The sequence below is a fragment of the Canis lupus genome, chromosome 14 (assembly GCF_003254725.2).
Source record: "Canis lupus dingo isolate Sandy chromosome 14, ASM325472v2, whole genome shotgun sequence".
Taxonomy (NCBI): domain Eukaryota; kingdom Metazoa; phylum Chordata; class Mammalia; order Carnivora; family Canidae; genus Canis; species Canis lupus.
In genome coordinates, this window is record NC_064256.1 from 45479778 (window position 1) to 45506972 (window position 27195).

The 27195-nt window shown below is 37.3% G+C and overlaps 1 protein-coding gene across 15 annotated transcripts in view; it reads left to right on the forward strand.

The window, feature by feature from the left end:
- The window catches only part of BBS9 (Bardet-Biedl syndrome 9), a 433011-nt gene extending 407120 nt beyond the window's left edge, over window positions 1-25891 (forward strand). For 14 of the 15 annotated variants that reach the window (XM_035698355.2, XM_035698350.2, XM_035698358.2 and 11 more), the window contains 2 exons: window positions 25125-25235; window positions 25462-25891. In XM_035698355.2, coding sequence (XP_035554248.1) covers window positions 25125-25235; window positions 25462-25493 — 143 coding nt within the window. In that variant the 3' untranslated portion in view covers window positions 25494-25891. Of the gene's footprint in view, window positions 1-25124; window positions 25236-25461 lie in introns of those variants that run through there. The other variant, XR_004804558.2, reaches the window with a different exon arrangement.
- Window positions 25892-27195: the final 1304 nt, after the last annotated feature.

A 27195-nucleotide genomic window follows, 5' to 3' on the forward strand; every position in this document is an offset into this window, starting at 1 on the left:
AACATATATAGGGAGATGGATTGAGCCAGGATGCTAGGATAATCTCTATTTTCTCAGTTTTTATAGGCTGGGGGTTTCCATGAATATCACTGAGATCCAAGATTCAGTAACTTGAAGGGTTAGAGGTTTCAGCCCCTCTGCATTATAAACCATGTTGTTCAGGATAGAACCTTTGGGAAAAGTAAAGATTGTTTTTTTAACTCTGGTGAGTAGCCATGCCAAATTGTTTCATATAACCAGCCATTGGCCATGGCCTCCAGAGAAAATGTTTTGTCTACAATTTACTGAATGTTGTGTATGTGAGAAAGACCATTTCTTCAGTCCTAAAATGACCATTTTATGCCAAGATATTTTTTACTCAATTTTGAGGGAAAGACTACCTATAAAGCACATTAGTTTAAAAAATAAGTAGTGTTTCTGGTAGAATTAATAATAGTATAGTAAGTTCTTCTCACTGGCAAAATAGAAGGTCACATTATGTCCGAAGTCTTTAATTTATTTCTATAAATATCATGCCCTGGCACATTAACCTATTTTCTTGTACATAAAAAGCTACTTTACCTCAGCCTTGTTTTGTTCCTGTAAAAACAGAGGTTTGTTTTATAGCCTGTCTAACTGTATCTCTGCTTGACAAATAGATATCACATAAAGAACCAATTGTTGTAACTGACTCAGAGACTTTGGCTAAATCTACTTATCTGAACAGCCCTCAGTAGTAACAAACAGGGCCCAGCTGATATATGACTGGTTTTGTTTTCATGAAAGTTATGAGAAGTATCACCTGCCAGGAGGATTTTATCTGGGAGTTTTAGGGCAAAGGGCAAACCTTTACTGGTTCCAGAATGATGATAGTCACTAACATTTATATGATATTCTAACCTTTCCAAAATCATTTATACAATCTCATTTTACCCCTACAGGGTTTTTAGAAAATAAAAGCCATAATATACATAGCATATACTATTTCAGTTTGTTTTTCACTCACATGAATTTAAATGCATGTATACACACACATGCAATTTTCAGAAATATTCACTATCAGTTTCTTAATAGATTAATATACTCTTGTTTTTACCTTTCCTTCTCTCTCTCTTTTTTTTTTTATATTCTCTGGACAATTTTTCTTCCAATTGTTTTACACACTTTCAGGCATCAGTGAGCCAGAGAGCCTTTGCTGAACATCATGGTTGTTTCTTCTTCTTTCTTTTTCATAAGATTTGATGTAAAATTGAGACTTGTCCTTGTTTTCCTTGGTCTCCAATCCCTTTTTACTTTGTCAAATATTGATTGACCTTAAGTCCCTGAGTCAAGTACAGTCAGAGTCAGGGGCCAGGAAAGGCAGGTCTGTCACACATTTGAGTGCATTTTGGGAAAACAGCTAGGAGTTTAGGCCAACAAGGAGGAGGAAAAGTCATACCTGTCACAAAGGCACAGGGGCACAGTACAGGGGGATGCGTCCCAGGAACCTGTGTAGAGCAATGGGGCTGTGGTGAGAGGTGGTACCCATCCAGGGAGGCTGGGCAAAAGCTAATGTGAAGGCCAGATGAAGCCAGATTGTGAGAGCTTCAGCCTTAAAAGCTAAGTGGAGCCATGCAGCCTTTTAAATGGAAGAGGGATGTGGCCCTTGCCCTCTTTTCATATTTATACTTTATTTCTACAAAACATATTTTTTATGAGCCTGATGCAGGGTCCACATTTCTGGACACCTTTGTTCCTTTAGGTTCAATTTCTACTCACCTGCTGCTGCTCATTTCAATTTCATTCATGTAAATATTTAGCATGGGACATCTTGAAGCTGTCAGGGGTTGATGTGACAAATTATATATTTACATGGACTTAAAAAGAATGTGGGGATTTGGGCAAGTAAATACTTTTTAAAATTTAAACTTAGTGCACATCCTTCCTATCCGTGTGTTGCCTTGTTGAATGGTTCCTGTTACGAATGCTGCAGTGTGTTTGTCCTATTGGTAGGAGCTCCATACCTCACCTATTCATGCCTCTGCCATAGGTTCCAGCATTTGGAGCAGACCTGCCAGGCCATGTCTTAGTAATATGGTGACCTGTCCCTCCCACCCTCCTTATTTTAAAAATTATGTTAGATATACCTTCTTGTATCATTTTGCTGGTATCTACAGTTTGTCCCACTTGGCAGTGAAAACAGAAATCTGTCTTTTCCTCAGACTATCCTTTACCAGTTTTGTAAACTCAGAAGGGCCCTGCAGACCCACCAGTAAGGAAATACCTTTTTTGGCTACTTCATGACATACCTTATATGAAAGCATAGCAGAGGGTCTGACAAGTGGTAAATGTTTAGTGTTGATTTCTTTTCTTCCCTGTCTCCCTCTTTTTGATTTTGTTTTGGTCATGTAATTGATACTATGGTATCAGCCCACATCTGATAGATAAGTAGGTAGGTTGATAGGTACATCCATCAATCCATCCTTGGTCCTTGACTCCCTCTTTAAAATATAGAGTTCTTTCCTTTGATCCTTGATGCTCAGTTTCTCTAATTTTCTTATACATACATTTTGTTTTTATTTATTGGGTAAACATATACTGAAAACCATTGTTCCAGTGATTGAGCTTAATCGTGTGATATATAAACCCAAGTAAGATATAGTCCTCAGAGTCTGGTGCAGGAGATGCACAAATAAAGATGCCAAATCTTGTGTGAAAATGCTCTCAGAGGGATTTCACAGAAATATATAGGGGATTTGAGAGCTAAGGCCTGACTCTGGACTTGGGGCAGGAGGAAATTTTATGGATGAGGTGGCTTGGAGAGGCCAAATGCTAAGAACATGGACTTAGAGCCACATTTTTGGTTGGGTTTGTATCATAGTGCCATCTAACTAACTATGTGACCTTAGGTTAGTGATTTAACCCCTTTATCCCTTAGTTTTATTCTCTCCACAGCAGAAATAATAAAAGCATTACCTCGTAGGGTTGTTACCAGTATTAAATGTTATTATATATAACTCAGAATAATAATTGGTTCTTAAAAGTTCGTGATAAATGTTAACCTACTGTTATCATTATTATCATCTCTATACTTATTATCATGGTTACTATTATTATTCTTTAAACTGATCCATAAAGAACATGAATTTAAAGGAAATTAGAGGAGGATATTTCTGGCAGAGGGCATAATTTAAATAAGAGCAAAGGAGTGTGGAAAACCAGAGCTTGTTGAAGAAATTACCTGCAAGATCTTTAGAGTGAGAGGTGTGTAACAGAAAGTATATGGGTATTGTAACCCTGATATTGAACATTTAGGTAGTTTTATTCTTTAATTATTATAAATACTGCTGTGACCAACATCTATGTGAGGATATTGTGCCGGTCTTTGATTATTCTAGAGTATAGGCCTAGAATTGAAGAACCTGCTTCTGTTTTTGGCTTGCTCTCTGAGAATTTCTTCTTGATTTAAAAATTCACCAGTGACTTTTTGGTGCCTCCTTGACATCAGTGATTTTTATTTTTGTTGTTATCAAAGTAGGAAGTGGAATTTTAATTGTATATCTGCTATTAATAAGGCTGCATTTAAAAATACATGTAGCCATTTTTTGGTAACTTTGAAATAATTTGCATTACTACTATTATGTATTAACCTCTTGTATTTTTCCTTCTGTAAATTACTTCCTCATGCTTTTCCATGTTTCTATCAATCAGAATATCACTGTTTATTATTGATTGAAGAGCACTTGGTACCAAAAAGAAATTAACTTAGCGGCACCTGGGTGGCTCAGTGGTTAAGCATCTGCCTTTGGCTCACATCATGATCCTGAGGTCCTGGGATGAGTCCCTCCTTGGATTCCCCACAGGGAGCCTACTTCTCCCTCTGCTTTTGTCTCTGCCTCTCTCTGTGTGTCTCTCATGAATAAATAAATAAACTCTTTTTAAAAAAGAAATTAACTCATTTTCTTTAATATATGTTACAAATATTAGTTGAGATTTTAGTTTTGTTTTAAATTTTGCTTAAGGTAATTTGTTTGGATTTTTTGTTTTTAACATGACTTCCTTGGGATAGTCAAATCTATTCATTTTTTTCTCTATTGAGTCCAAAATACTTGGTTTTTTACTTTTGTGTCTTACATTTTTACCTTAACCTATTTTAACCATCTGAAATTTATTTGGTATATCTACCTTTTGTTTTTTCCCAATATTTTACCCAAATTCCAGCACAGTTTATTGGATAATACATCATTTGCCACTAATCTGTAATACACTTGTAAAATATAATAAGTATCATTATATAAATGGGACTATCTCAGATGCTATTCCATTTTCCTTTCCATTTATTCTGACATTGGTAGCAATGCTATTGTAATTGTCATAATAGTATAGCATTTATTATTTAAGTATTTATTTGGTATCCTTTTGAATAAAATAATTCCTCCATTACATTTCTAGTTGAATATTGTTAATGCAAAGGGAAATGATCAAATATATATTCCAAGAATATGAAATAAAATTTATTTGGATAGGTGGAAGATTATATGTATAGGTATGTATATATTTGATAAATATATATTTTTATAAATACATTGTGTATATATGGAGAGAAAGACACACACACAGACACATATGTCTTCCACCTATTCAGATAGGTTTTATTTCTTATTATTGGAAATATTTTAGGTATATAATTACATCATCCAGAAATTATGATCATTTAATCTCTTTTCTAATACATACATTCTTTTCCTCTTTTCTTATTGCATTGCCTTGAATTTCTAGAACCATGTTAAACAATAGTAGTGATAGATGGTCAAGATCCTCATCTTTATCTTGACTCATGTCTTTATCTTACCCTGAATGTCTTTATCTGCTTTACTCATAAATTTGATGTTGCCTACGAATTTCAGATAGTTCTTCTTTAGTTCACTAGGTGTCTTCTTAAATCAGAAGTGTATGTTGAATATTATCCTCTGTTGTGATTCCTTTCTGATATATTGGTTTGAATAATTACATTGATCAAATAATTTTGCAGTCCTGAAATAAGTTTTTCTTTGTTGTTGCTTTTAAAAAATATCATCCTTTGGCTTGCTGTCTTAATTTAGGTTTTAGCATATATACATATATGAGATTGCCCTAGAGTTTTATTTCTGTGGGAGTTTGCACTCAGGGCTTTGTCAGAGTTCACTAGCACAGTTCTGCTAAGTTTGGAAAACAGATCTTCATGTAAATGTTAAATGTTCTGCCACTGTCTAGCATCATGAGAAAGATATTTTATGATAATTTTTAACCATTTTTATTTTTGTTGTAATTAAAATTTTTCATCTATGAACTCCTCTGATACTCCCAACTTGTAGAAGACTGATTTTGTATTTTCCTCAGTGTGGTTGGAAAAGGCATTATCTTCCACTTTACTATTTCACTTCTTTCTAATTATAAATCCTACCTACTCTATTGAGCCACTTCCTCTCCTTTGTAATTATAATTCTATAGAAGCATCCATTAGCTCTAAATTCTTTTTCTACAGTCTAAGGTCTTTTAAAAATGCCTAAGGATCTGTCTTAGCGGTGGCTCTTCAAGTTACTTCGATGCTAATTTCTTTTTTGCTGAGATGAAACCTCAGTCATTTTCCCAACCCCTTCACTTTTCTTTTGAGCAAGAGGTGGGGATGGTGGGTTTTGAGGATATAAGGTACACAGCATGATCCTGTTTTGCCAATCTAAAGCTCTTACTCTTCAAACAGTAATTGACAATCCCATTGTGTCTTTTCTGTCTGTCAGGGAAAACCAGATAATGGAATGGTTTAAGACTTGGATTTTGGAGTCAGCATATCACAGATTCTCTCACTCACAATATGTGTGACCTTGAGCAAGTCAATTTTTCGAGCTTCATTTCATCACCTGTAAAATGAGATACTAGTAACTGGCATTTTAGATTGCTGAAAATGAGCAAACATGTAAAGAAATAGCACTATGGCTAGCACATAATAAATACTCAAAAATGATACTAATGTAATTATTATTCAACTATCATAAAAAGCCCCTAATTCTTTCTCTTCATCGTGGTCCTCTCTTTCATATTCCTGTGCAAAAGTTGCATCCAGTTTTTCACTTCTCGGAACCCATATTCTGGATCTTTAGTCATCTGTATTATCTGTACTGCAAGTTTTTACCTGGTATCCTTGTACTGCTTTGAAGCCCCTTCAATTTCTGCCTATGTCCTTCTCTCCATAACCACAGTGTGCGTTGGTGGAAAATGCCCATGGCATGGGAGGTTCTACTGCTAACAGGGTCATTGACTCGTCTTGATGGGGGAACACAGGGCTAGCTGAGGACAAGGCATGAGCCTGGGCAGCACTTTGACAAGTCCTTGAAACAGGCAAAGGGAGATTCCTCTTCGTACTCAACTGCCTTGATGTTCATACTTTGCTAAGGGCAAAAGGCAATCTTAGTCCCACCCTCAGGAGCCTATAAGTCTACTTTAACATATAAGAATTCCTTTAGAAATTTCCCTTTATCTCTAAAGCCCCAAGATATGTGTTGGCAATCATCCTCCAAGCACATGACCCACCAGTATACATCTGAACGGTCTCATGACTCAGGTTTTATTAGACAGTAATAAGTGACATTTTCCCAACAATAGCTAGCCCCTTCAAGATCCTGGAAACCTTGCTTCCAAAATTCCTTAGTACACTATCCTCAAACCCCTCCCAACTCCCAGGTATATAATCAGCCACCCCTCACAGGCCTGGGGCAGCACCTCCTCCTGCCGTGGGTCCTGTCCCCATGCTTTAATAAAACCACCATTTTGCACCAAGACATCTCAAGAATTCTTTCTTGGTCTTTGGTTCCGGACCTCACCCCACCAAACCTCGCCTATATTCCCAAAACTTGATCAGTCTGACCTTGGATCAATCAATCTTCATATCATTTATTATAGAAATTACCCATTACCAAGCATGACTTTGTCTCTGGTGCTTTAATAAGATGTATATAATAATGTATTTACTCGCAACAGTCATTTGTTAGGAAGATATTATTTCCATTTTGCATTGAGGAAATAGAGATTCAAAAGTTTTAAGTAAGTTACTCAGGAGCTGGGTGGGTGTTTTCCTTGGGCATGAGGGCATAGAGTTTTAGCTACTCAGAGTTGTGAGGACCAAGGTCAAGTGAGATTGTTTCAGACACCCTGGACCATGATGTAAATGGAATGGTCCCATCAGCCTGGTGTATTCTCTTCTCTCCTAGCCACCCTGTTACATTTCCAAATGTTCTGACATTAGGTTGTGCTGTAGGCTGACCATCCTCATTCCCTCTCTGCCTTTTGTGTGCCCTTCATCTTCCTCTGTCTTTCTCTCCATTCCTTTATTCCCCTGTGGCATTCCCACAGAGCTGCTCATCCCCTGCTCTGGGTCTCCCTTCTCTCTGTCAGAGAGACCTTTACTATTTCTCCCTGATGTTTTCTTGCCTTACCAACTATTCCTCTTTTGTGTTTGACTCCATTTACAAATTGTTTTCATAGCTTAATTATAGGCAGACAGCTTCATGTTTCCTCTCTGTTTATAAAGGTGTGGTTTGAGAAAGGGTAGCACAACATGTATAGAAGGTAAGAAAGCAGAGAAAAGAAAGTATTGGGCAGGGCTGCTATGTTCCATCTTCAAAGGCAGTAGAGCTGGGGTTAGTCCAAGTTGTTTTACAATTGGAAGAGAGTCGTAGTACCATAGTTTGGATGAAACCTGGCTTTTTATTGCCAAAAAAGTGTAAGATGGAAATGGAGGTAAATGTGAATAATTCACAGTAATGTTTAAACTTTGAGGATATTTCACCTTCCCTGGAATTAGAGATTTATGTTAGTAAAAAGTTAGGGAGGAATTTGAAATGTTTAGGTTACCAGAGTGTAAAAAACATTGTCCAGTTATTTATCTAATCTTTCATTGAGCTTGCTTTTAAAAACACGTTTAGATTTGAAGTAGCCTGAGAAAAATAAACTGTTCCAAGCTATAACTTGATGCCCCAGTGGAAATAAGATGGATCCTTTTTCATTCGTTTTGAGAAATTTCTCAAGCAGACAGAAGTCTTTGTACCTTCCTTTGCAGTTCTTTCATCCACAAATGACTATTATCAAGAACTAGAATTACAAGAGCTCCAGTAATTTTTTTTTTAACTTCAGCTTCTACACAAATTACTACTGAGATCTTATTTCTTTTCTGGGCTGGATGTTTTGTTGTTGCACCTACTCAGTCTTCACAGATTCTCCGTGTTATCATCTAGTAAGGTTCATTTCTTAAAGATGAGTATCAACTAAAACAAGGAACGTTTTGAGAATCATTTCTGGTTCACAGAGCAATCAGCTGTGCTGGAAAGTAGGAATAAGAGTTTCTATACTACATTCTGCTGTAATTACTTTCCAACTGCCCAGTGGAAAAGGCAGGTAATACTATGTTAAAAATAGGTTGAATTTTGGTTTCCATTGCTTCCTCCTAATCTCTTATCCTAAATTCATTCATTCAAGTCAACAAATAATTAGTGTGTGTCTACTGTGTGCCAGGCACTATTCTAGGATTTGGGATATAGCAACAAGCAAAACAAAGATCTCTACAGTTTTGGAGCACTGAATTCTAGCAGGAGGAGACACTATACACCAAGCATCCTAAACGAGTAAACTATATCAGATATCAAGAAAATACTGTTAGTGTTAAAAGGTGATAAGCACTACAGAAAAGGAAAAAGAATGGGAGAAAAGGGGCAGTCACAAGATTATGATTTTAAATTTAGTTGTCATGGTAGGCTTTGTTGAAAAGGTAACTTTTAAACAAAGGCTTGAAGAAAATAAGGGATTTATCCATGCATAGATCACAGAGGTAAGTGTTCCAAGTAAAGGGAATGGGCCTGCCATGTTCCTGGGACAGTGAGGAAACCAATGAGGCAGAGTGGTAGGATATGAGGTCAAAGGGGTCAGATTATGTACAGCCTTTCACAGACTTAACACTTTTCCCCTGAGTGAAATGGAGAGGTCCATTTTGAACAGAGGGATGACGCACTCTTATATTACATTAAAAGGATCCGTGGCTGCTAGACTGAGAATGGACTGTTAGGGGGCAGAGGGGTCAAAGGTAGAAGTGGACAGTCAGTTTGAAGGTTACTCAGTTAAGTACTTTAGCAAGAATTCAGGTAAGAGCGCAGTCTGGGTGGCTCAGTGGTTTAGTGCTGCCTTCAGCCCAGGGTATGATCCTGGAGACCTAGGATCGAGTCCCATGTTGAGTCCCTACATGGAGCCTGCTTCTCCCTCTGCCTATCTCTCTCTCTCTCTCTTTCTCTGTTTCTCATAAATAAATAAAATCTTTAAAAAAAAATTCAGGTAAGAAATGATGGATTACATCAGAGTCATAGTATAGTGGTGGAGGTGGTGAGAAGTGATCTGATTCTGGATATCTTTTAAATACAAAGACAACAGAATTTAGTAACAGAGTGTCTGTGATGTGTGAGAGGAAAAAAGGAATCCAGAATGACCCTAAGAGTTTTTGTCTTGAGCCACTCCAAGGATGGAGTTGGGATGAGAAAGGCTGTGGTAGAACAAATTTGTGGAGGAAAATCAGGGTACAGTTTAGGATATGTTAAGTTTGAGATGCTGCTATATATCTAGGTGAAGATAGTGAGTATGTAGTTGGATATATGAGTCTGAAGTTCAGAAGAGAACTCTGGGCCAGCATTATAAAATTAGGATTTGTTAACATGAAAGTGTTATTTAAAACCGTGAAGCTGGATATGACCACCAGGGAAGTGATTTTAGAAGAGATGAGGGTCAAAGACTGCTGCATATTCTAATTTGCAAGAGGTCTGGAGAAGAGGAGGAACCAGCAAAAGCTATTGAGAAGAAGCATGTAGAGAGGTGAAGTAGAGAGGTGAATCACTTGAATGTGGTATCCTAGAAGTCACATGAAGAAAAAGGTTCAGAGAAGATGGAGTTATCCACTGTGTCAAATGCTGGTCAGGGGTCAAGTAAGTTGAGGGTTGAGAATTGTCCAGTAGATTTAGGAACATGGGAGTCATAGTGATCCAGATAAAAGCAACTTGAGCACTAGAGGCAAAGGTAGATTGGGATGCATACATAAGAGAAAGGAAGGGAAAAGAAAAGAATTGAAATAGCAAATTAAGACAACTCTTTGGAGAAATTTTGCTGCCAAGAGGAGCAAAAAAATGGAAGAAGCTGTGGGAAAGTGTGTTCAAGAGACAGCGAATTATTCCTGATTTGATCTTTATTGTTGTCCTTGATTATTTAACTAGACTCCAATCTTTGTTCTTCCTTTACTAAGCTATTATTTCCTGCTGGCCACTTTTTTTTTTTTTTTTTGCAAGGCCAGATAACCAATTAAGGTTTTCCTTGACTAACTAACACAGCAGTTCATTTTTCTAGAGGCCAGACAGCTATAATTGCTGCTCTCCACTTTGAAATTCATTAATCTCCTTTCCTTACAATGACAATCTCAGGCTTAGGTGAGGGAATTTTGGCAATATAAGGCAAAGATGATGATGTTAGTAATAGTAGTAGTATAATGTTTGTATATCACTTACTATGAACCAGGCACTATTTGAAGTGCTTTACATGAATTTACTCATTTAATCTTTACAATTACCCTATGAGCTGAGTACAATTATTTTTTTTGAGTACAATTATTATCCATATTTTACAAATAATACATTTGAAGCAGAAAAAAATAACTAGTTTTAAAAAACAAATAATAATGGTGGAACTGCAATTAAAATTCTGATAGTCTAGCACAAAAGTTTATACTCTTGAAGCAACTGGAGAATATTCAGAGCAAGATGTTAACCAGAGAGATATCATTTCACATGATATGAGAATTTGTCAGAGTGGATGGATTAAGTTCTTTGAGAAACAAGATAGAATATAGGACCTGATCGGTTATTTCCCCAGATTGGCTAGCCTGTACATTAGTGTGCTGTTGCCAGCCACAATCCTGGAATCACATGGGAGAGCATTCTTCAAAGATAACTTTTTAAAGGACTGTTTCCTGTGCGTTTCCTCAAGTTTCATGAATTCCTTTTTGAATATATATGTGATAGCATATATTACATACCTACTCTTTTCATAAGAGAAAAAAAATTATCTTCTTTCCCCTGTGTGTTTATTTTCTTGTGGGAAGCTTATTTGTTTACCATGCAGGCTAGAGAATCATCTGAAAACTGAAATAGAAAGGACCTGTATATATGAATTTAATACTTTACTATTTTAAGGATCTTAAAATTTCTGTATCTTTAGAGATAAAGTATGAACTAAATGACTCTTTCTTAAGTATTATTTCTTAGAGCACTGGTGAGCAGTTGCCACTGAATCCTTCATTAATAATCCCTTCCTTTTCCAGAAGGACTTGCCAACACCTATAAAGTATTCACTAGGAGAATTAAAGTCATATAAAAATAATTGGTGTTTGCTTCCTTCAAGGCATACATTTAAATACGTTGCTTTATTCCTTTGCTCCTTGGCTGCCTCCTATGTTTAGTAACACTAGGTCAGCAGACTTCCTCTTTTAAGGTTCATCTGCTGGCCATTTCAATTTCCCATGAGAAAGAAAACCTACTACTCTTTTACCCTTTTATCTTAATGTTTCTTCCATTTATGTCATATAATCTCGTGGGTTTGCATTTCTCAGTAATAATGGCACTGCTGGTAACTAGAAAACAATGAGTGTGATTATGTGCCCATCATCATCATCATCATCATTATCATGTGAGCCTTTTTTAAAAATTCCTTTTGTGATCTCAAGAAGAGTGGTTATCTATGATAGTAATTTATCAGGGTTTTCATCTTTTTAAAATTGTTTTAAATCTGTGTTTACTTATTATATTTATTTTATTTTCATTCCAGTGTGGTTAATATACAGCGTTATGTTAGTTTATTTCGTCTTAAAAGGAATGCATGCACTATTTTCAAGTGAATTATTTTAATACATCGTTGACAGTTTGGATTTTGGCCCTTGGGTCCAGCTGGAAACATTCCGCCACCAGTTTGCTTACCCCATCCTCAGTTTTCACTTGAGCACTTTTTAGAGTGTCAAATATAAATTCGTGCTGTCCTCATAGCTTGTAGTTTCATGTAAGCCATTTCATGGCTGTAACTGTAATGACTAATGTATGTTGGGGACTAATTGTGAAAATAATAGCTAACATTTATTGGGATTTTACTGTGTGCTAGGCTCTGTGATAACTATATTATAGGCTTTACCTAGCTTAATCTTTTTCTCTCATAAGATGAATGCTATATTTTCTGCATTTCTAAGAAAAGGAAACTAAGGCCCAGACTTACATGACTTTGTTCAAGATACAGTGGTACTTGCTGTGCAGTGCCCCTTTTCAGGATGTCCCTCTCTGTGATCAGTGGGCTAACTTTTTCTTTTTTTAAGATTTTTTAATTTATTTATTCATGAGAAGCACAGAGAGAGAGAGAGAGAGAGCACAGCAGAGACATAGGCAGAAGGAGAAGCAGGCCCCATGCAGGGAGCCCGACGTGGGACTCGATCCTGGTACTCCAGGATCATGCCCTTGGCCAAAGGCAGGCGCCCAACTGATGAGCCACCCAGGGTTCAGTGGGCTAACTTATCATCCCGTGTACATTTGTACATTTCCCTTTTCTGTAAGAGATGACATTGTCTAATGGACTATTATAGAAATATATCACAGGATGATAAAGTTGCTTTGGAATGAGTCTTGAATGTTTATTTGGGTTCCACATCGTATTTGAAGAATATGATGGAACAGGTACTCTCCAGAGCTATTGTATTCTTTTCTCTTTTCTCTGAACCTGTTTATAACCAGAGTGACCCAACTGAACTCTTCGTTTCATAATTGCCACCTAAACTCTGTCGTTATTAAAAACAACACAATTTGGTCAAGATTATGGCTTTTAATTGGGTTGTGGAAAGAAACTCGAGTTGAAGAAATGTTGCCAAGATCATTGGGGAATTAATAGTCACTTGATGCAAGAGGGAAGCTGTGAAGAACACTGGCTCTCTTATTATGTAGTGTCCAGGCAAAGTAGAGTTATGCTCTTACTATTTCATTTCATTTTTTTGAAAGAAATTATTATTGCAGAACTATTGGCTTCCTTTCTTTCTCAACTGTGGCTATAATGTTTTATTTGTGCGTGTGTACTTTTGAGAGAGAGTTGGTCTCTGAAGTGGGAGTTAGGAGAGGAAAGTATTTGAAATGGAAATGTCCTAAAATCATGTCTCTTTCCAGTTGTACATTGGATTTCCTTAGGATTTAGAAACAAAATGGAAATTAAAGACCACAATCACCTTCTTTTTGAACAAGAAAATACTGTACTTATCAGTATAGAAAAGATCTAGTTGAAAGACAATAGATCTTGCATTTCATTGCAGAGTGCTCCAGACATTGATCAATTGGCAAGGAAAAGCAAATATTAACTTTCTCTTCTTCCCCACCTTCTCACAATGGCTGGGTAATACTTTTGTATTCCTGTTTGGTAGATTTAATGGCCTTGTTAACATGTGGGAAAACATTGTGATTGGAGACTTTAACAAAATAGTGAGAAGTTTTTTTTTTTTTTTTTTTTTTTTTAGTTCCGTGTTTATGTTCTTACTGGGTGTGTGTCTTTCCAAGTACTCCAGGTTAAGAACTAAATGTGTTAGAAAAACAGATGTAATGCAAATAAATAGGAAGAGTTCTCATTTCCTTTGCTGAACAAAACTCTGAGTTCCTGAGCAGTAATTTTATGGTACCTTCTCTCTGTATCAGAAGTTGTGCTGATCCCAGCTTCTTTCTCCTGAGTTGTGTCATAACTGATTAATGATCTATAGGGCCAGAAAACAATTCACCTACATATGGTAAGGGATCATAATGCACTAACATAGTGTAAAGATCACTCTTGCCAACAATTAATTGGGGAATTCACTTTATGAAGCCCTGTTTACAGACTGACATCTGGAGAAATTCTTAACCTGGATCCATTCCAATCTGTAGGATTTATGGACTGCACTTGCTTTTTTATAAATAGGACTCTTTTTCTGCTTGGTACATTCTGTTTACGTAATTATCAGTGGATGAAAACAGCTATGTTCCTGTATTTCTTTAATCCTCTGTACCAAGTGTACCTAAATTCTAAATGGCGGTGGAGCTAAAAGAATACTTAGACACCCCTATCATTATTCAAGTCGTGGAAGCCTCTTAATGCCAGGAGCACCCTGCTCTCTTAAATCCAGACTCTGACTGGAGCCCTTACACCCCAAGGGACTTAGTATTTAGCCTTTATGGGGATTTTAAAACTTGTTGAGACACATGCTAGACCTCTTAAAATATATTAGACTCCCTTTTATTCACACACTTAGTCTCTGCTGTGAGGTGTAAAATGGAAATATTTTCAAACATAGGTACATGCATAGTCTTGAACACATTTTAAGTTCTCACTGTGTGTGTGTGTGTGGGGGGGGATCAAAGCCTATTATTAAGCAGCAGAATTGGATTCCCAAACATTCCACAGGTTCTTGTGTTGGACACACATTACAGTGACCTTCACTTGCCTCTCTTTGCTAGCCATTATTATTTCTGTTGATGGTAGATAATAAGTTACTGTCGATGTGATCAGCATAGCACCTGCAAATGAAATGAAATGAAAGAAAAGTTGGAGAATGGACTGAAACAGAACATGGAAAAGCAAATATTGTGTGTTGAAACTGGACACCTAGAACTAGATAGAAAGGCATTTTCTTCTGCTTTGCTGAATTTTGAAACTAAAATGGAACCAGGGTAGGGGTAGGGTGCTTCCACATTACAATAAAGTAAAGAGCAGAATAGAAGTGGAGATGAGAAAGATGCAGACATATGTCTTCCAGTTCCTCCTTTAGAGTAGCAGCGCCATCATATGATATCAACTTGATTTATCATGCTGTGGTAAAAACACATTAGTGATACCATACATCTTGATGGCTTTATTTCCAAGATGTGTTTTGATGAGGGCTGATCCTGTTGTATTTATTAACAATCTCATTCATATATACATGAATTCATATTCATATATATGTGTTTTTCTGAAACACATCTGCTTAGTAAGCACCTTTCTAAACCCAGTTTCACAGAAATGTTGGCTCTCCAAAATGGCTCTTAAACACACACACACACCATTAGTCATAAAATTTCCAACAAACATAGCCTTACCAATTATGATGTGCTCTCAAGGAAATGTTAAGTCCAGGTATGGGACAGACCAGACACTTTGATCTGAAGTCCAGTTTAGAAGAAGAGACATTAGTAGGGATTGTTCAAGGAAGTACAGCCCCATATTTCCTCCAGAGTTTTTGCTTTTTATTTTCACTGTAGCCGTTGTGTAAATCCTTAATCTGTGTTTTATCCACAACTCTTCCTAGCTATACCTCTTATTCTGTATTACATTTTCCTAACTGCTAATGTATTTTTTATGCTCAAATATTAGATCATCTACACCTTCAGAAGTTTCCCCAAATATTTTACATAGGAGTATATGCATAGGATCATAGACTACATTGGTGATCCATCCTTTCCCATCCCCTTTCCTTTTCATCCTTTGTCTCCTCATCTCTTCTACCTGCATCCTTCCTTCCACTGGTCCATTTTGCTAAAAGTTTCTAAATATTCAGCTAAAATCACTATGTAGACATACAGTAGGATACTTGACTTTCTAAGCTTATGCTGTCCTTGGGTTAGAAAAAAATATATTTAAAACTAATTAGGAAAATAAACACAGTAAGAAGAATTATCAGGAAAAATCCTATATATGTCTGTATGCCTATGTGCTGTGTGTGTTCACACTCAAACATGTATAGATAGATAAAGAGATGAACAGGGGGGTTAAAAAATAAAACATTTCCCAATGGCTATATTAATAGAGAAATTTGTAAGCAATTATTCATAGTCTCTTTGGGAAGCTCTTCATATTTAAGATAGTGAAGTATTCTTTTCGAAGCACCCATTCCCCTCACTTCACATGAATTATAAACCTTTGAAATGAAATCTGAATGTTAATATAAAAAAAACACTGTATCCATCAACTAAAGCTTGATTAAATGAAAATATCACTGGTGTATATCTTTGAGGTTTCTGCTGTTTTTAATTCTAAGTGGCAGTTCAGGCCATGTGAACAGACAATTCTTTAGCTGGTAGGTCAGAGCAGGGCCTGGGGTCATTTGTGATTCTCAATGTCACCTTGTTTGATTCCTCTCACATATATGAAGAAAAAAGAAGGAAAGTTATTTTTCCTCCCTGAAGGAATGGAACATTCTCACCCATACACCCAATCAACTGTAAAGGTCACCATTGCAAGAAAATAAATCAGCAAAGTCCTAAAATATACCCAAAGAATAGCTTGCCAACCTGCTGGATTTTCTGTATCATTGAAAGGAAGTACTAGTTAAGACAGCCAACTCACAAACAAATCCATTGAAATCTTTCTGGAAAAAGAGGTGTTCTTGAGAAAGCTCTAGTGGTTTAGGAAGCAAGAGAATCAGAACTAGTTCTGGGACATTAGGGGCATGAGCTACCTTCTCTGAGCCCCTGTTTTTATAACTACTAAATGAAGTCAGTTGAACTGAAAACTAAAGTTCTTTGATTCCACAAAAATGGTTCAGAAATTACATCTTGCCAAAAAAATTAATAGTGGCCAGAGATGCTAAAATGTACCATGTGTTAAGCACTGTACTGGGTATACATGTTCTCCTATAATCCTCCCAAAAGTCCTCATTAAGACCCTCTATTTTTACAGATGGGGCAACTGATAACCTGGCCTGGGTCCTGCAGCCAGATCCAGGCTTGTCCACTACTGTTGGCTTCATAGTCTAGGTCAAGTCTCCCTGTTGGCCTCGTTCTCTTTCAGTGGCCTCTCTAGTCACTGCCCACTTAGCTTTCACTTTTGATAAAAGTTAATATAAACACCTGGAGATAATTTTAAAATATTGGAAACCTTAAGAATTTATAAAAAGAAACCTCCTATAAAAAATTATCCCAGTCTAGTCATGAGGAAGACATCAGGTAGATTTTAGTAGAAGGGCATTCTGCAACATTCTTGACCACTACTCCTCAAAACTGTCAAGGCCATCAAAAGCACAGGGAAGTCTGAGAAACAGTGACAACCAAGAAGAGCCAAAGGAGATATGACAACTAATGTCATGTGGTATCCTAGATGGAATCTTGAACAAAAAAAAAGATATTAGGTAAAAACCAAGGAAATTTGAATTCACTACGGACTTTGGTTAATAATAATGTATTAATATTGGTTCATTGATCATAACAAATGTACCACACAAATGCAAGATATCACAATAGGGAAACTGCAGAAGATATGTAAGAATCCACTGTACTATCTGTTAATTTTTTCTGAACATCTAAAATGATTCTGAAATGTAGTCTATTAAAAAGTATATCACTGCCCAAACCAAAAAACACTGTAGCAATAGGGTAAACAATATGCTTTTAAACTACTCGTACTACTATTACTACTACTTCTCTTTCTTCTTTTCCTCCTCTTTCTTCTTCTTCTTCTTCTTTTTCTTTCTTTTTCTTTTTCTTTTTCTTTCTTCTTGTTCTTTCTTTCTTTTTTTCTTTTCTTCTTCTTCTTCTTCTTCTTCTTCTTCTTCTTCTTCTTCTTCTTCTTCATTTCTTCTTCTTTTCTTCTTCTTCTCTTTCTTCTTCTCATTCATCTGCTGCTCTGCTGCTTCTGCTGCTTCTTCTTTATCTCCTCCTCATCATCCCTTTCCTCCACCACCTCCTCCTTCTTTTTCTAGTAATACTATAAAGTGATCTAACAGTGTTAAATACCACTAGGATCCTTTAGAATTAGGATACTGTATGAAGAGTAACTTTCTGTGAGCCTTGGATTAGGCCAGAGATTAGCAAACTATTTATAGTCCATGAGCCAAATCTGGCCTACTGCCTGTTTTAGTAAATAAAGTTTTATTGGCACACAACCAGTGTTCATTCATGTTTACATATTGTCTTTGGCTGCTTTTGCACTACAGTGGCAAAATTGAGTAGTTTCACCAGAGATTAGATGGCTTGCAAAATTTAAAAAATATTTACTGTACCCTGGTTTAGAATATTTGGGTAGAAGTAATGGAAATATGGTAGATAGTGAGACAGGTAAGCTGGGCCACCAGGATTCACATGGAGGTAGGATCTAATATTAGAATGAAACTAATCAAGTAGAAGGAAAGATGTAAGATAAGGCACAAGTAATATAGAATAGTCAATTTCAGAGGTGGCCACACGTATAAGGTTCCTGGGCACTTTATTTATTTATTTTTTTGCTGCACAGCTGTGTCTTTGGCCCATAGGTGCATCAGCCTGTGTGAAGCCTATCCTTTCAGACTCCTACCTTTAGGAACTTTTATCTTGGCCTATTTACTCTTCTTTTAGTGTTCCTAACTTTTACCTGGAAGTAAATAGTCAAAACTTATTTACAGATGGGGCAGGCACTTCTACACACTCATCAATTTTCAGTGTGCCAGGCACTTATACACACTCATCAATTTCTCTCTTATGAAGGAGGGATGCCATAGTCTCTATTTTATAGATAAGGAAACTAAAACTTGTTTATGTGAAATAACTTGCTCCAGAGGGTTGGTTGGCTCATAAAAGTGTGCCACAGTTTGAACTGAGGATTCAAAATACAACATTAAACCCCCTACACCATACCTACCTTCAGTGCTGGAGCTGGCTCTCACTAGCTCATGAGAGCCAATTGTTGAATTTTTAGGGATTCTGGGAGCTAGTTGATAAATTCAGCCATTATTAAAAACTAAATTATGTATATTTATAATCAAATACATTGTATTAGGAACAAAGAGACTATATCTCAAAACTCTTCACTAACTACATGACTACATTTTTACTATTATCTATGCTCTTGAGGTAGTTGGTGTGTATAGAGTCCATATGGTGGACGTGCCAACTGTGTGTGTGTGTGTGTGTGTGTGTGTGTGCGTTTGTGCGCGCGCGCACGCGATCCTGTGCAGGTCTACCAAGCTCTTATTTGGTGATGTCACTTTGGTTGCTTGAAATTGGGCATGATGGGAGTATTTACACCATGGACATGGAGAAACACTCCAGATTAGGGCTTTACTTTTCTTTCTGGCCAGTTAGCTGGTTACGTATTTACCAGCACTCCAATGCTTATCTTGCTTCTGATTTTGATCTCTGTCCTAGTATTCTAGATGATAGTCACATTTGTTTCTGCCTGACCTCCTGTCTTGACCTTTCAACTCTATGACTTCTGTAGTTAATGCCACAGTAGTAACCTACAGAGAGGACCTGAGCTCCTTTTTTTTTTTTTTTTTTAAGATTTTATTTATTTATTCATGAAAGATACAGAGGCGGGGGGGCGGGGCAGAGACACAGGCAGAGGGAGAAGCAGGCTCCACGCAATGGGACTTGATCCCGGGACTCCAGGATCACACCCCCGGCCGAAGGCAGGCGCCAAACCACTGAGCCACCCAGGGATCCCCCCTGAGCTCCTTTTTATTGTTATTTTTTTATTTGTTTGTTTTTCTGACAGTGGGTAGAAATTCCTTAGTGTAATTCCCTTGTTGAGAAAATATGTTTTACCTGGTTAGGGAGGAAGTTTAACCATTTTATAATTTGCATTTAAATGCAGAAACAGGTTTGAAGATAGTTTGGACTCCTAAAAAACTTAGACTTGTGTTATCTTTATAAATATAGGGAGAAATACTATTCAGAATTATAGGTAATATTTTTTACTTAAATACTTTTCTGACAACATGAGGATTGTTATATTAATGTGTTATTAACTTGCAAAAAAAAACAAGCTCTTACAGCTTTTTTATTGAGATTGCACATAATTTGGTAACAATTCAGAGGAATAGGCAGTGTAGTAAAGTGCCTCAAAAACATCTTCATAAACATCATTGGTGTAGTATCCAATTTATAGACTGTCTTGTTACAAAATGCTTCTATGCTGATTATTCACAATTCATGATACGTGCTTTACATTTTAAAATTTTACCTGCAGGGTTAGCTACCACTTACAACATTGTTCTCTAATGGCCATGCATGCAGAGTTCCAACTTCTGGTCCCAGTTTCCCTTAATGAATCTCCTCTTATGAAAGAGCACAGAAATAGAAGTGGATCACCATAGTTGTGGCAGCAGCAGGCATTGGAGAACCTGGACATCTTCCATGGCAGGGAAAGGGGGCTGTTCTGGATACCATGCAGGGAGCTGCCAGCCAGATATTTGAATAGAACAGAGATAATATAAGTCGTGAGAAGCCCCTGTTGTTGCCAAAATGAGTTTGCTGGCTATCTGAACTTTAGATAATTAGGAGTTTGCTGAATTATTTCTAAACTCTAATTCTATAAATCATATTAATTAAGGTAGACCATATCTGTGTCACTGCTGTTCAGAGTGTGGCCAGAAGACTGGCATCTGCCTGTAGACTTTTTGTTAACTGAAATTGAGAGTAAGTGTATAGAAACTTGTAGCAATTGACAGAGTACTTTTACAAAGATTAAATTTACTAATAGGTGAAGGCTGGTATATTGTTCATTTCATTTTTCTAGTAATCCCTTTTATTGTTATTACATTTTAGTTTAGATAGATTAGAACTTTTAAAAACTGTTCTTTTTGAGAAGCATGGCTGGCATGGCTATAGCTCATATAGACTTGCTATGTGACCTTTGGCAAATGGCGTAATCTCTAGGTTTACATTTAATAAATTTTTAAATGTTTTATTTATTTATTCATGAGAGACAGAGAGAGAGAGGCAGAGACACAGGCAGAGGGAGAAGCAGGCTCCATGAAGGGAGCCCAATGTGGAACTTGATCCCAGGATCACACCCTAGGCGGAAGGCAGGTGTTAAACCACTGAGCCACCCAGGGATCCCCCAAATGGAGACTTTCTAGCAGGACTAGAAACTTAGTCTTGCAAAGCTAAGTCAGGGATGCAAATTTTTTTTTCTTTGTGAGCAGGAAGGTGGGAAATTCAATCTCAGTTATTATTGCCCACCCTACCTCCCCTGGTTCTTCTCTCCATGGAACTCAGAAAATAAAGGCACAGTATTGTCAACAGCCTCCCTGCCTAAGCCCACAGCAGAAGCTTGGTGGACAAGGGAGTCCTTCTTGAGGTTGGGGCTCTTGATACCCAGCCTTCATTGTGCCCACACCTCCATCCCTTGATGTCTTGCTCCCTTGAGGTGGCCAAGCTAATTCCCCTCTGAATTATGACTAGAGAAAATCTTTCCCCAGATTTTCTTTCATATCTTCAGTGAGTTCAAGCTATGGAAAACTAAGGCTAGAAGAGAGAGTATTTTCAGGCTACTTTTGATTTGGCCCTAGTACAAATTTCTGAGGCAAGGAAGCACAAAATGGCCTGGAGGAATTTGGAGGAAGAGGAACAAGGGAGGGAAAGCTAAAGAGAAAACACAAATTAATAGCAATACTTTTATAATTGTAAAATGGGGCCAGTAAACCCTTCCCGATAGAATTGTCTGAGGATTGAGTAAGCTAATGTATTAAGAATTCAAAGCCAAGTGCCCAGCATGCACTAGGTCCATAGTACTATGATTTCTAGATCAGGAGCTTTCTGGCTCTCACTTGTTTTTGCCTGTTGGCTCTAATGTGTTGCACACACAATGTGTGTTTGGATGATTTCATCCAGCTGTGGTTTTTCTTCCCCTTATCCTTTGATGGTACAGGCTCTAAGCCAAAGGTACTTCATCTGGCGTCCGTGGAACCCAGGCTCCACTTCCACGGCTTCAGAAGGTCTCTGATGGTCTGGAAGTTTTATATTTTATTTGTATTTATTCTATATTTTATTTCTGTTATTTTACGGCTTACTCTGAAATTTTTAACAAACAAATATTTTTTTTCCTAGCAAAAATCTCATCTAATATATTCATCTGTCCTTTTTAGCAGATTCAAGTGCAGTAGTTGTGGGGTAAGAACTAACACATTTCCCTGGTGATATCCAGTGCTGCAGGTCCAATGATCGCACTTAAACTAGCAAGGCTACAGTGGCCTTCTGACTTTAAGGATGTATCTTTCATTGCCTATTAACTTCATCAAACTTGCTGTTTTCTTTTTTTCCAACATATCTGGTCATCAGAAGCAGCCACCCTATTCTGGAATGCTTACAATCCTAAATATTTCCACTCTACAGCTTTTCAATCTGCCAGTCTTGACCTCTACATGCACTTCATTCCAGTTAATCATGGATGAAAGTTTACATAGTTACATAACAGGGTTATTCCCATCCTGTTTGCTCCCAGCCACAGAACCCCTATTTCTTACACGTGGTGGGCAATCTAACTTGATTCCAGATAGATTAGATCTTTTAAAAACTGTTCCTTTTGAGAAGCATGGCTGGCATGGGAAGAGCTGGGCTAACTTAAAAATTCCATGTTGAAGGCCTGCTTTTGAGAACTACTTCCAATATCAATGGTTTTTGCAAAAAAGCAGAGCCTGAGGCAAGGATTAAAATGATGGTTTATTTGGAAAACTCAGGAAAGGGAGGATGAGGAAAAAGACAAGGAAGTCAAGGGGATATATGATGTAATATAAAAGGGTGCATCCTGTGCTGGTGACCACTTTGCTCAGTGACCTGCTAAGAAAGCCAACTGGTACGTCTACCCAGCACACAGCATTTTCCTAGTGGTTGACAAAAGAAAAATAATAATTCATAGTCCACCTAGGGGGAGGCAGGAGGGTAGTTCTCTGCCTAGCTTTTTTCCTATTGGTCAGGATGCCAGATCCCATACCATATTGTTTCTCCCAAACTAGGAAGGCAAAAATTCTGGGCATATAGTTGGTCAGTCTGGCTACATAGAGGCATCCCCAAAAACGGGGGTAGGATTCCCGGGACAAGTGACTGGTTGGCTCTGCTGTGGGATTTGAGAGGTTTTTTATCTCTCTATACTAAAGACAAGGCAAAAAAATTTTGTGCCAAGAAGAAAAGAGGAAATTACATAAGTTGTTCATAGTCTGTAATGACAGACTTATCCTTTTATGTCCATGTGACTGAAGAACTAGGAAGTGCTTTTAAGTCTTTATCCAATGTCTTGCCTCAGTATTGAGTCAGCTGGAATAAAAAAGATGGACAGCACTTAATTAGCAGAGATCTGCCTCTCTCCACAAATGTGGCAGATAGCACTCACTGATCACTGCACTCTTCCCATTTGTTGGCCGGGTGTGCTTCTTCCCCACTCCTGAAGTTTCCTTGTGTGTGAAGATAACTGCATGAGTACAACATTCCTGGCCTCGTCCTGCTCCTTCTCTCTTTCTGCCCCAAGGATGCTTTAATGTGTTTTATGAGGGTGCAATGAAAAACCAAGCCATTCTTGGTCTTTTTTTCTTGAGATCAGGTTCTGTTCTGCAAGGAGCACGTCCCTTCTTTCTGTTCCTCTCTCTCATTAGTCTTACAGAAACACTTCTCCTTCACCCCACATACCTTAATTTTTTTCTTAATTGGGGGAGGGGCCAGGAGAAGAAGAAGAGTGCTATTTCTTGGGCTTCTCCAGAGTCCCAGCACCTCAGAGCCTGCCCTGGCCTCACAATACTCTGAGCAGTGCTCGTGGCAGTCACTCAGTAGATCACCAGGTGGGATAAAACCTTCTGATACCCAAGACCTGCAGCCACAGTACCTCTTTGGCTAGCGTTGCAACTGAGCCATAAAATGAGTGGTTAGATAACATGGGCTTTAGGAGTTGTCAGGCTTGGGTGTGAGCTCGGTCTTACTCCTTACTCCTTAGGAGCTGTGTGACCTTGGCAAGTTGCTGCATCTCATGAGATCTGTTTTCTGATCTGTAAGATGAGAATAATAATAGCTATTTTATGGTTTCTAGGGTCTAAATGAGATAATATGGACAGAGTTTCTAGTATTTAGAAAGTACTCAGTAATGATAGTTATTGTTACCATGATCTACAGGCCTTGGAAAGAGAGTAAAAATAAGCCTGGTCCTCCTTCTGAATGGGTCCCCCCATTTTCAACTATAACCAGACAAGTTCCATTGCACTGATGGAGAATTCTAACATTTCCTGTTGGGGAACCTCTGAGGCTACCTCTAATTCTTATTTTATGAATGTGGAGATGCTTTTCTCTCAAGTTTCCCTTGGCATCAATTTCTTTTTTCAGAGTTGATGCAGAGGGATGAATGGTAAGGTGTATTCTCCTTCAGACTTGGGATCTTGCCACTTCCTTCTCATTTGACTGATGTGGTTTACAAATCAGTGCTACAATACCCTGTCTTTCCTCATAAACTCCCTCATGCATAAAGCCAAACTTGAGTACAGAGGCTTTAGACTCCGTGTGTGGAAAGCCTCAGACAAGGAAAAGAAAAAAAAAAAAAATCACACTTCATTAATAAGAAGAATGGCTTTGGAAAAAAAAATATGTATAGTATACAGCATGTCAGTACATTTCCAGGAAATGATGGCAAATTAGTCAAATCAAGTTACAGATACAGTCAGGAAATTCTCACATGAGTTTCCCCTACAAGATTTTGGTGAATAAAATCAAATGACTTATACCCAATATTTTAAAAGTATAGTAGTGCTGGCTCATCCTCAAGTCACTGTAGAATTGACTTGGAATTGAAAGCTTCCACAATGTAGCTTATGGCTTTGCTGTTGAATTATGAAGTGTTTGTGTCTGTACTGTGAGATGCGAGATGTGGGGTTAGAGGATAGAATCAAAGTCCAGGGAAATACTACCATAATCACCGTCTCAGGATACCAGCAGCCTTCCTTGTTGCTCAAAAAAGGTTCCATTCCCTTGTGGTCAATATGTTTTGTTTTTTATAGTTTCTGATGCTCTGGTATTAGAGAGAGTTCCTGTTGGGGTGCCCTTATATTACAGATATCACATATGTGATAGGCTTTGTCCTTTCTGACTTTGAAAAGGATACGTTTAAAGACAACACCATTACTGCTGTTGCTAAGTGGTATAATATGTCTTTGGGGGCAATAACTCATTCCCATATTTTCACCAAAGACAGACATTTAAAATTATTCTTTTTTAGTCTGCTCCTGAAGATTGTTGTCACATCATTTGTTATCTTTATGATTGGTATGTTTTTAAACTGTGGTTGCCGTGTGGAGAGGCAGATTTTCCTACACACTGCTTAAAATATTGTATGTATTTTTTTCCAACTAGGTGGCTGTACTACCATCCCAGAATCAGACTTAGAGGAAAGATCAATCGAGCAAGACTCCACTGAATTGTTTACCAACCACAAACACCTCAATTTAGAAACACCTCTGCCTGGTAAGAAATTGGGTGGCCTTCACCAATGATATGTCAGGGACAGTGGCACTCTGGTCAGTTCTTGTCATACCAGAGAACATTTTGCAAAGGTGCTTGTTTTCCAACTTCTTCATCCTTCCCCTCAGCATTAGTGCAGATGAATTTGATCATTTGTATCTTCCTTTCAGTATTGAAATATTTTCTCTCTCTCTCTCACTCTCATTCTTGCTCTCTTTCTTTTTTCCAGAAGTTTTACCCCTTCAAGGACTCTCGGAATAGTTCAAGTAGAGTTTTCTGGAAGAGAGGAAGATGGCCTTCCCAAGGCTGATCCTGTGTGGGCCTCATGCCAAGTGCAGATGTAGGATGGGCCCAGGTGCTTCTCCATCTCACCTGCTTGGAAATGATAGACATGGGGATTGTTATTTTTTATTTTTTATTTTTATTTTTTTTTTTGCTAGGAGAACTTGTAATACCATAGGCAGGTCAGGAAAAGATATTGCTGCTTTTTGGTCTTCTGTATGTTTATAGCCATTGGATATAGTGAAAGGACATCTTTTGGGGACAGATTTTATAATGCAGAGACCTAGATCCAAAGTAATTTGATACCCCTTTTTTTTTCACAGAAATCTTATATAGTAAATGTATCAAATTTAATAAAGCATCTCATTGTCCAACAATATCTTGGATTTGATGTATAATTAGAGGTTGGTTTCTCTACATTATTTCTTCAAAGGAAAAAAGCTGAATTAAAAACTTTGCTATTCCATGGTAAGACTTGAATGTAATTGTTTTATAAATAAACCATAGAATTTTCATGTGATCCATTTTTTAGACTAAAAATGGAAAAAGGTAAGTTTTTAGTATTGCATGAAAATGTTAAAATATTTTTAGGGAACATAGTATATTAACATCCTCTTTAGATTACCCTGTGGTGGCACCTTTTAAAAATTCACTTCATATGAAAAAAAAAATCCACTTCATAAAAGGATTCACACATTAGAATTAAAATGTAAGTTTTTTATATGCAAGAAATAAAAGAGATTTTGCCAATTTCAAGGTAAAATTGCAGTTTCAAGACTGATTTAAACAAATCAAAAAGGTATCTGTGCCAGTTTTGGAGTGCTTATCAGCCAGTATAAAGGGAGATATGATTCATGGTTTCTCTATATGTGAAATGACAAAAACCTGTGGAAGATGTATTATTTATTATTTCTAGTGTTCTTTTTTTAGGAGATGCAGCAGAAGATATAATATTTTTAATTGTCAAGCATGGGAGTGGACAACATCTAGCCTTTGGATCAGAACCAACTGTTAGGTTAATTTTACCCAGCCTGTAGGGACCAGTAAAAGATGTCATGGTTCCATGTATGACTATAGTTGCAAAAATGCAGCACTTCTAATCACCTTTATTTAAGAAGGGTTCAGCTTCATTTAAGAAAGGTTACAAGAGAAGTATATTACTTCTTAAAAAGGTGTTTCTGTGTTATGTCTCTCTCTCTCTCTCTCTTTTTTTCTTTTGGATATTTGCTTCCTGTGGTTGTTTTTTGTGCTATGCATATGTTCATGTGCTAATCTTTGTTCGCTTTCTTCTTTCTTTTTTTTTTTGAGTCATGCTCTGTTTGTGTCCTTATAACTGTCTTTAACTCTTTTTGTTTCTTGTGTTTCCATGTTCATCTGCCTTGATCAATTTTTCTCTCCCCTCACTTATTCCTCCCAATTCTTTCCCTTCACCTTTTGATACTTTCCCTCTATTTTCTGTGATATAAAACCAGGGTATGTTGTTTGATTTGTAACAGTTACTTTAGACATACAGGAGTGCAGTGATTTCTGTCCCTATCAAATCCCTCTTCCATTGAGTTCCAATCCTCCATGATTGCTCTGTTCTGTGAGAAAGTGACTACCAGTATAAATTCAAAAGGCTTCCTATCTCCAGTTTGGAAATTTAAGGTGACTTTTGTTGCTATAATTGCATGTCATATAG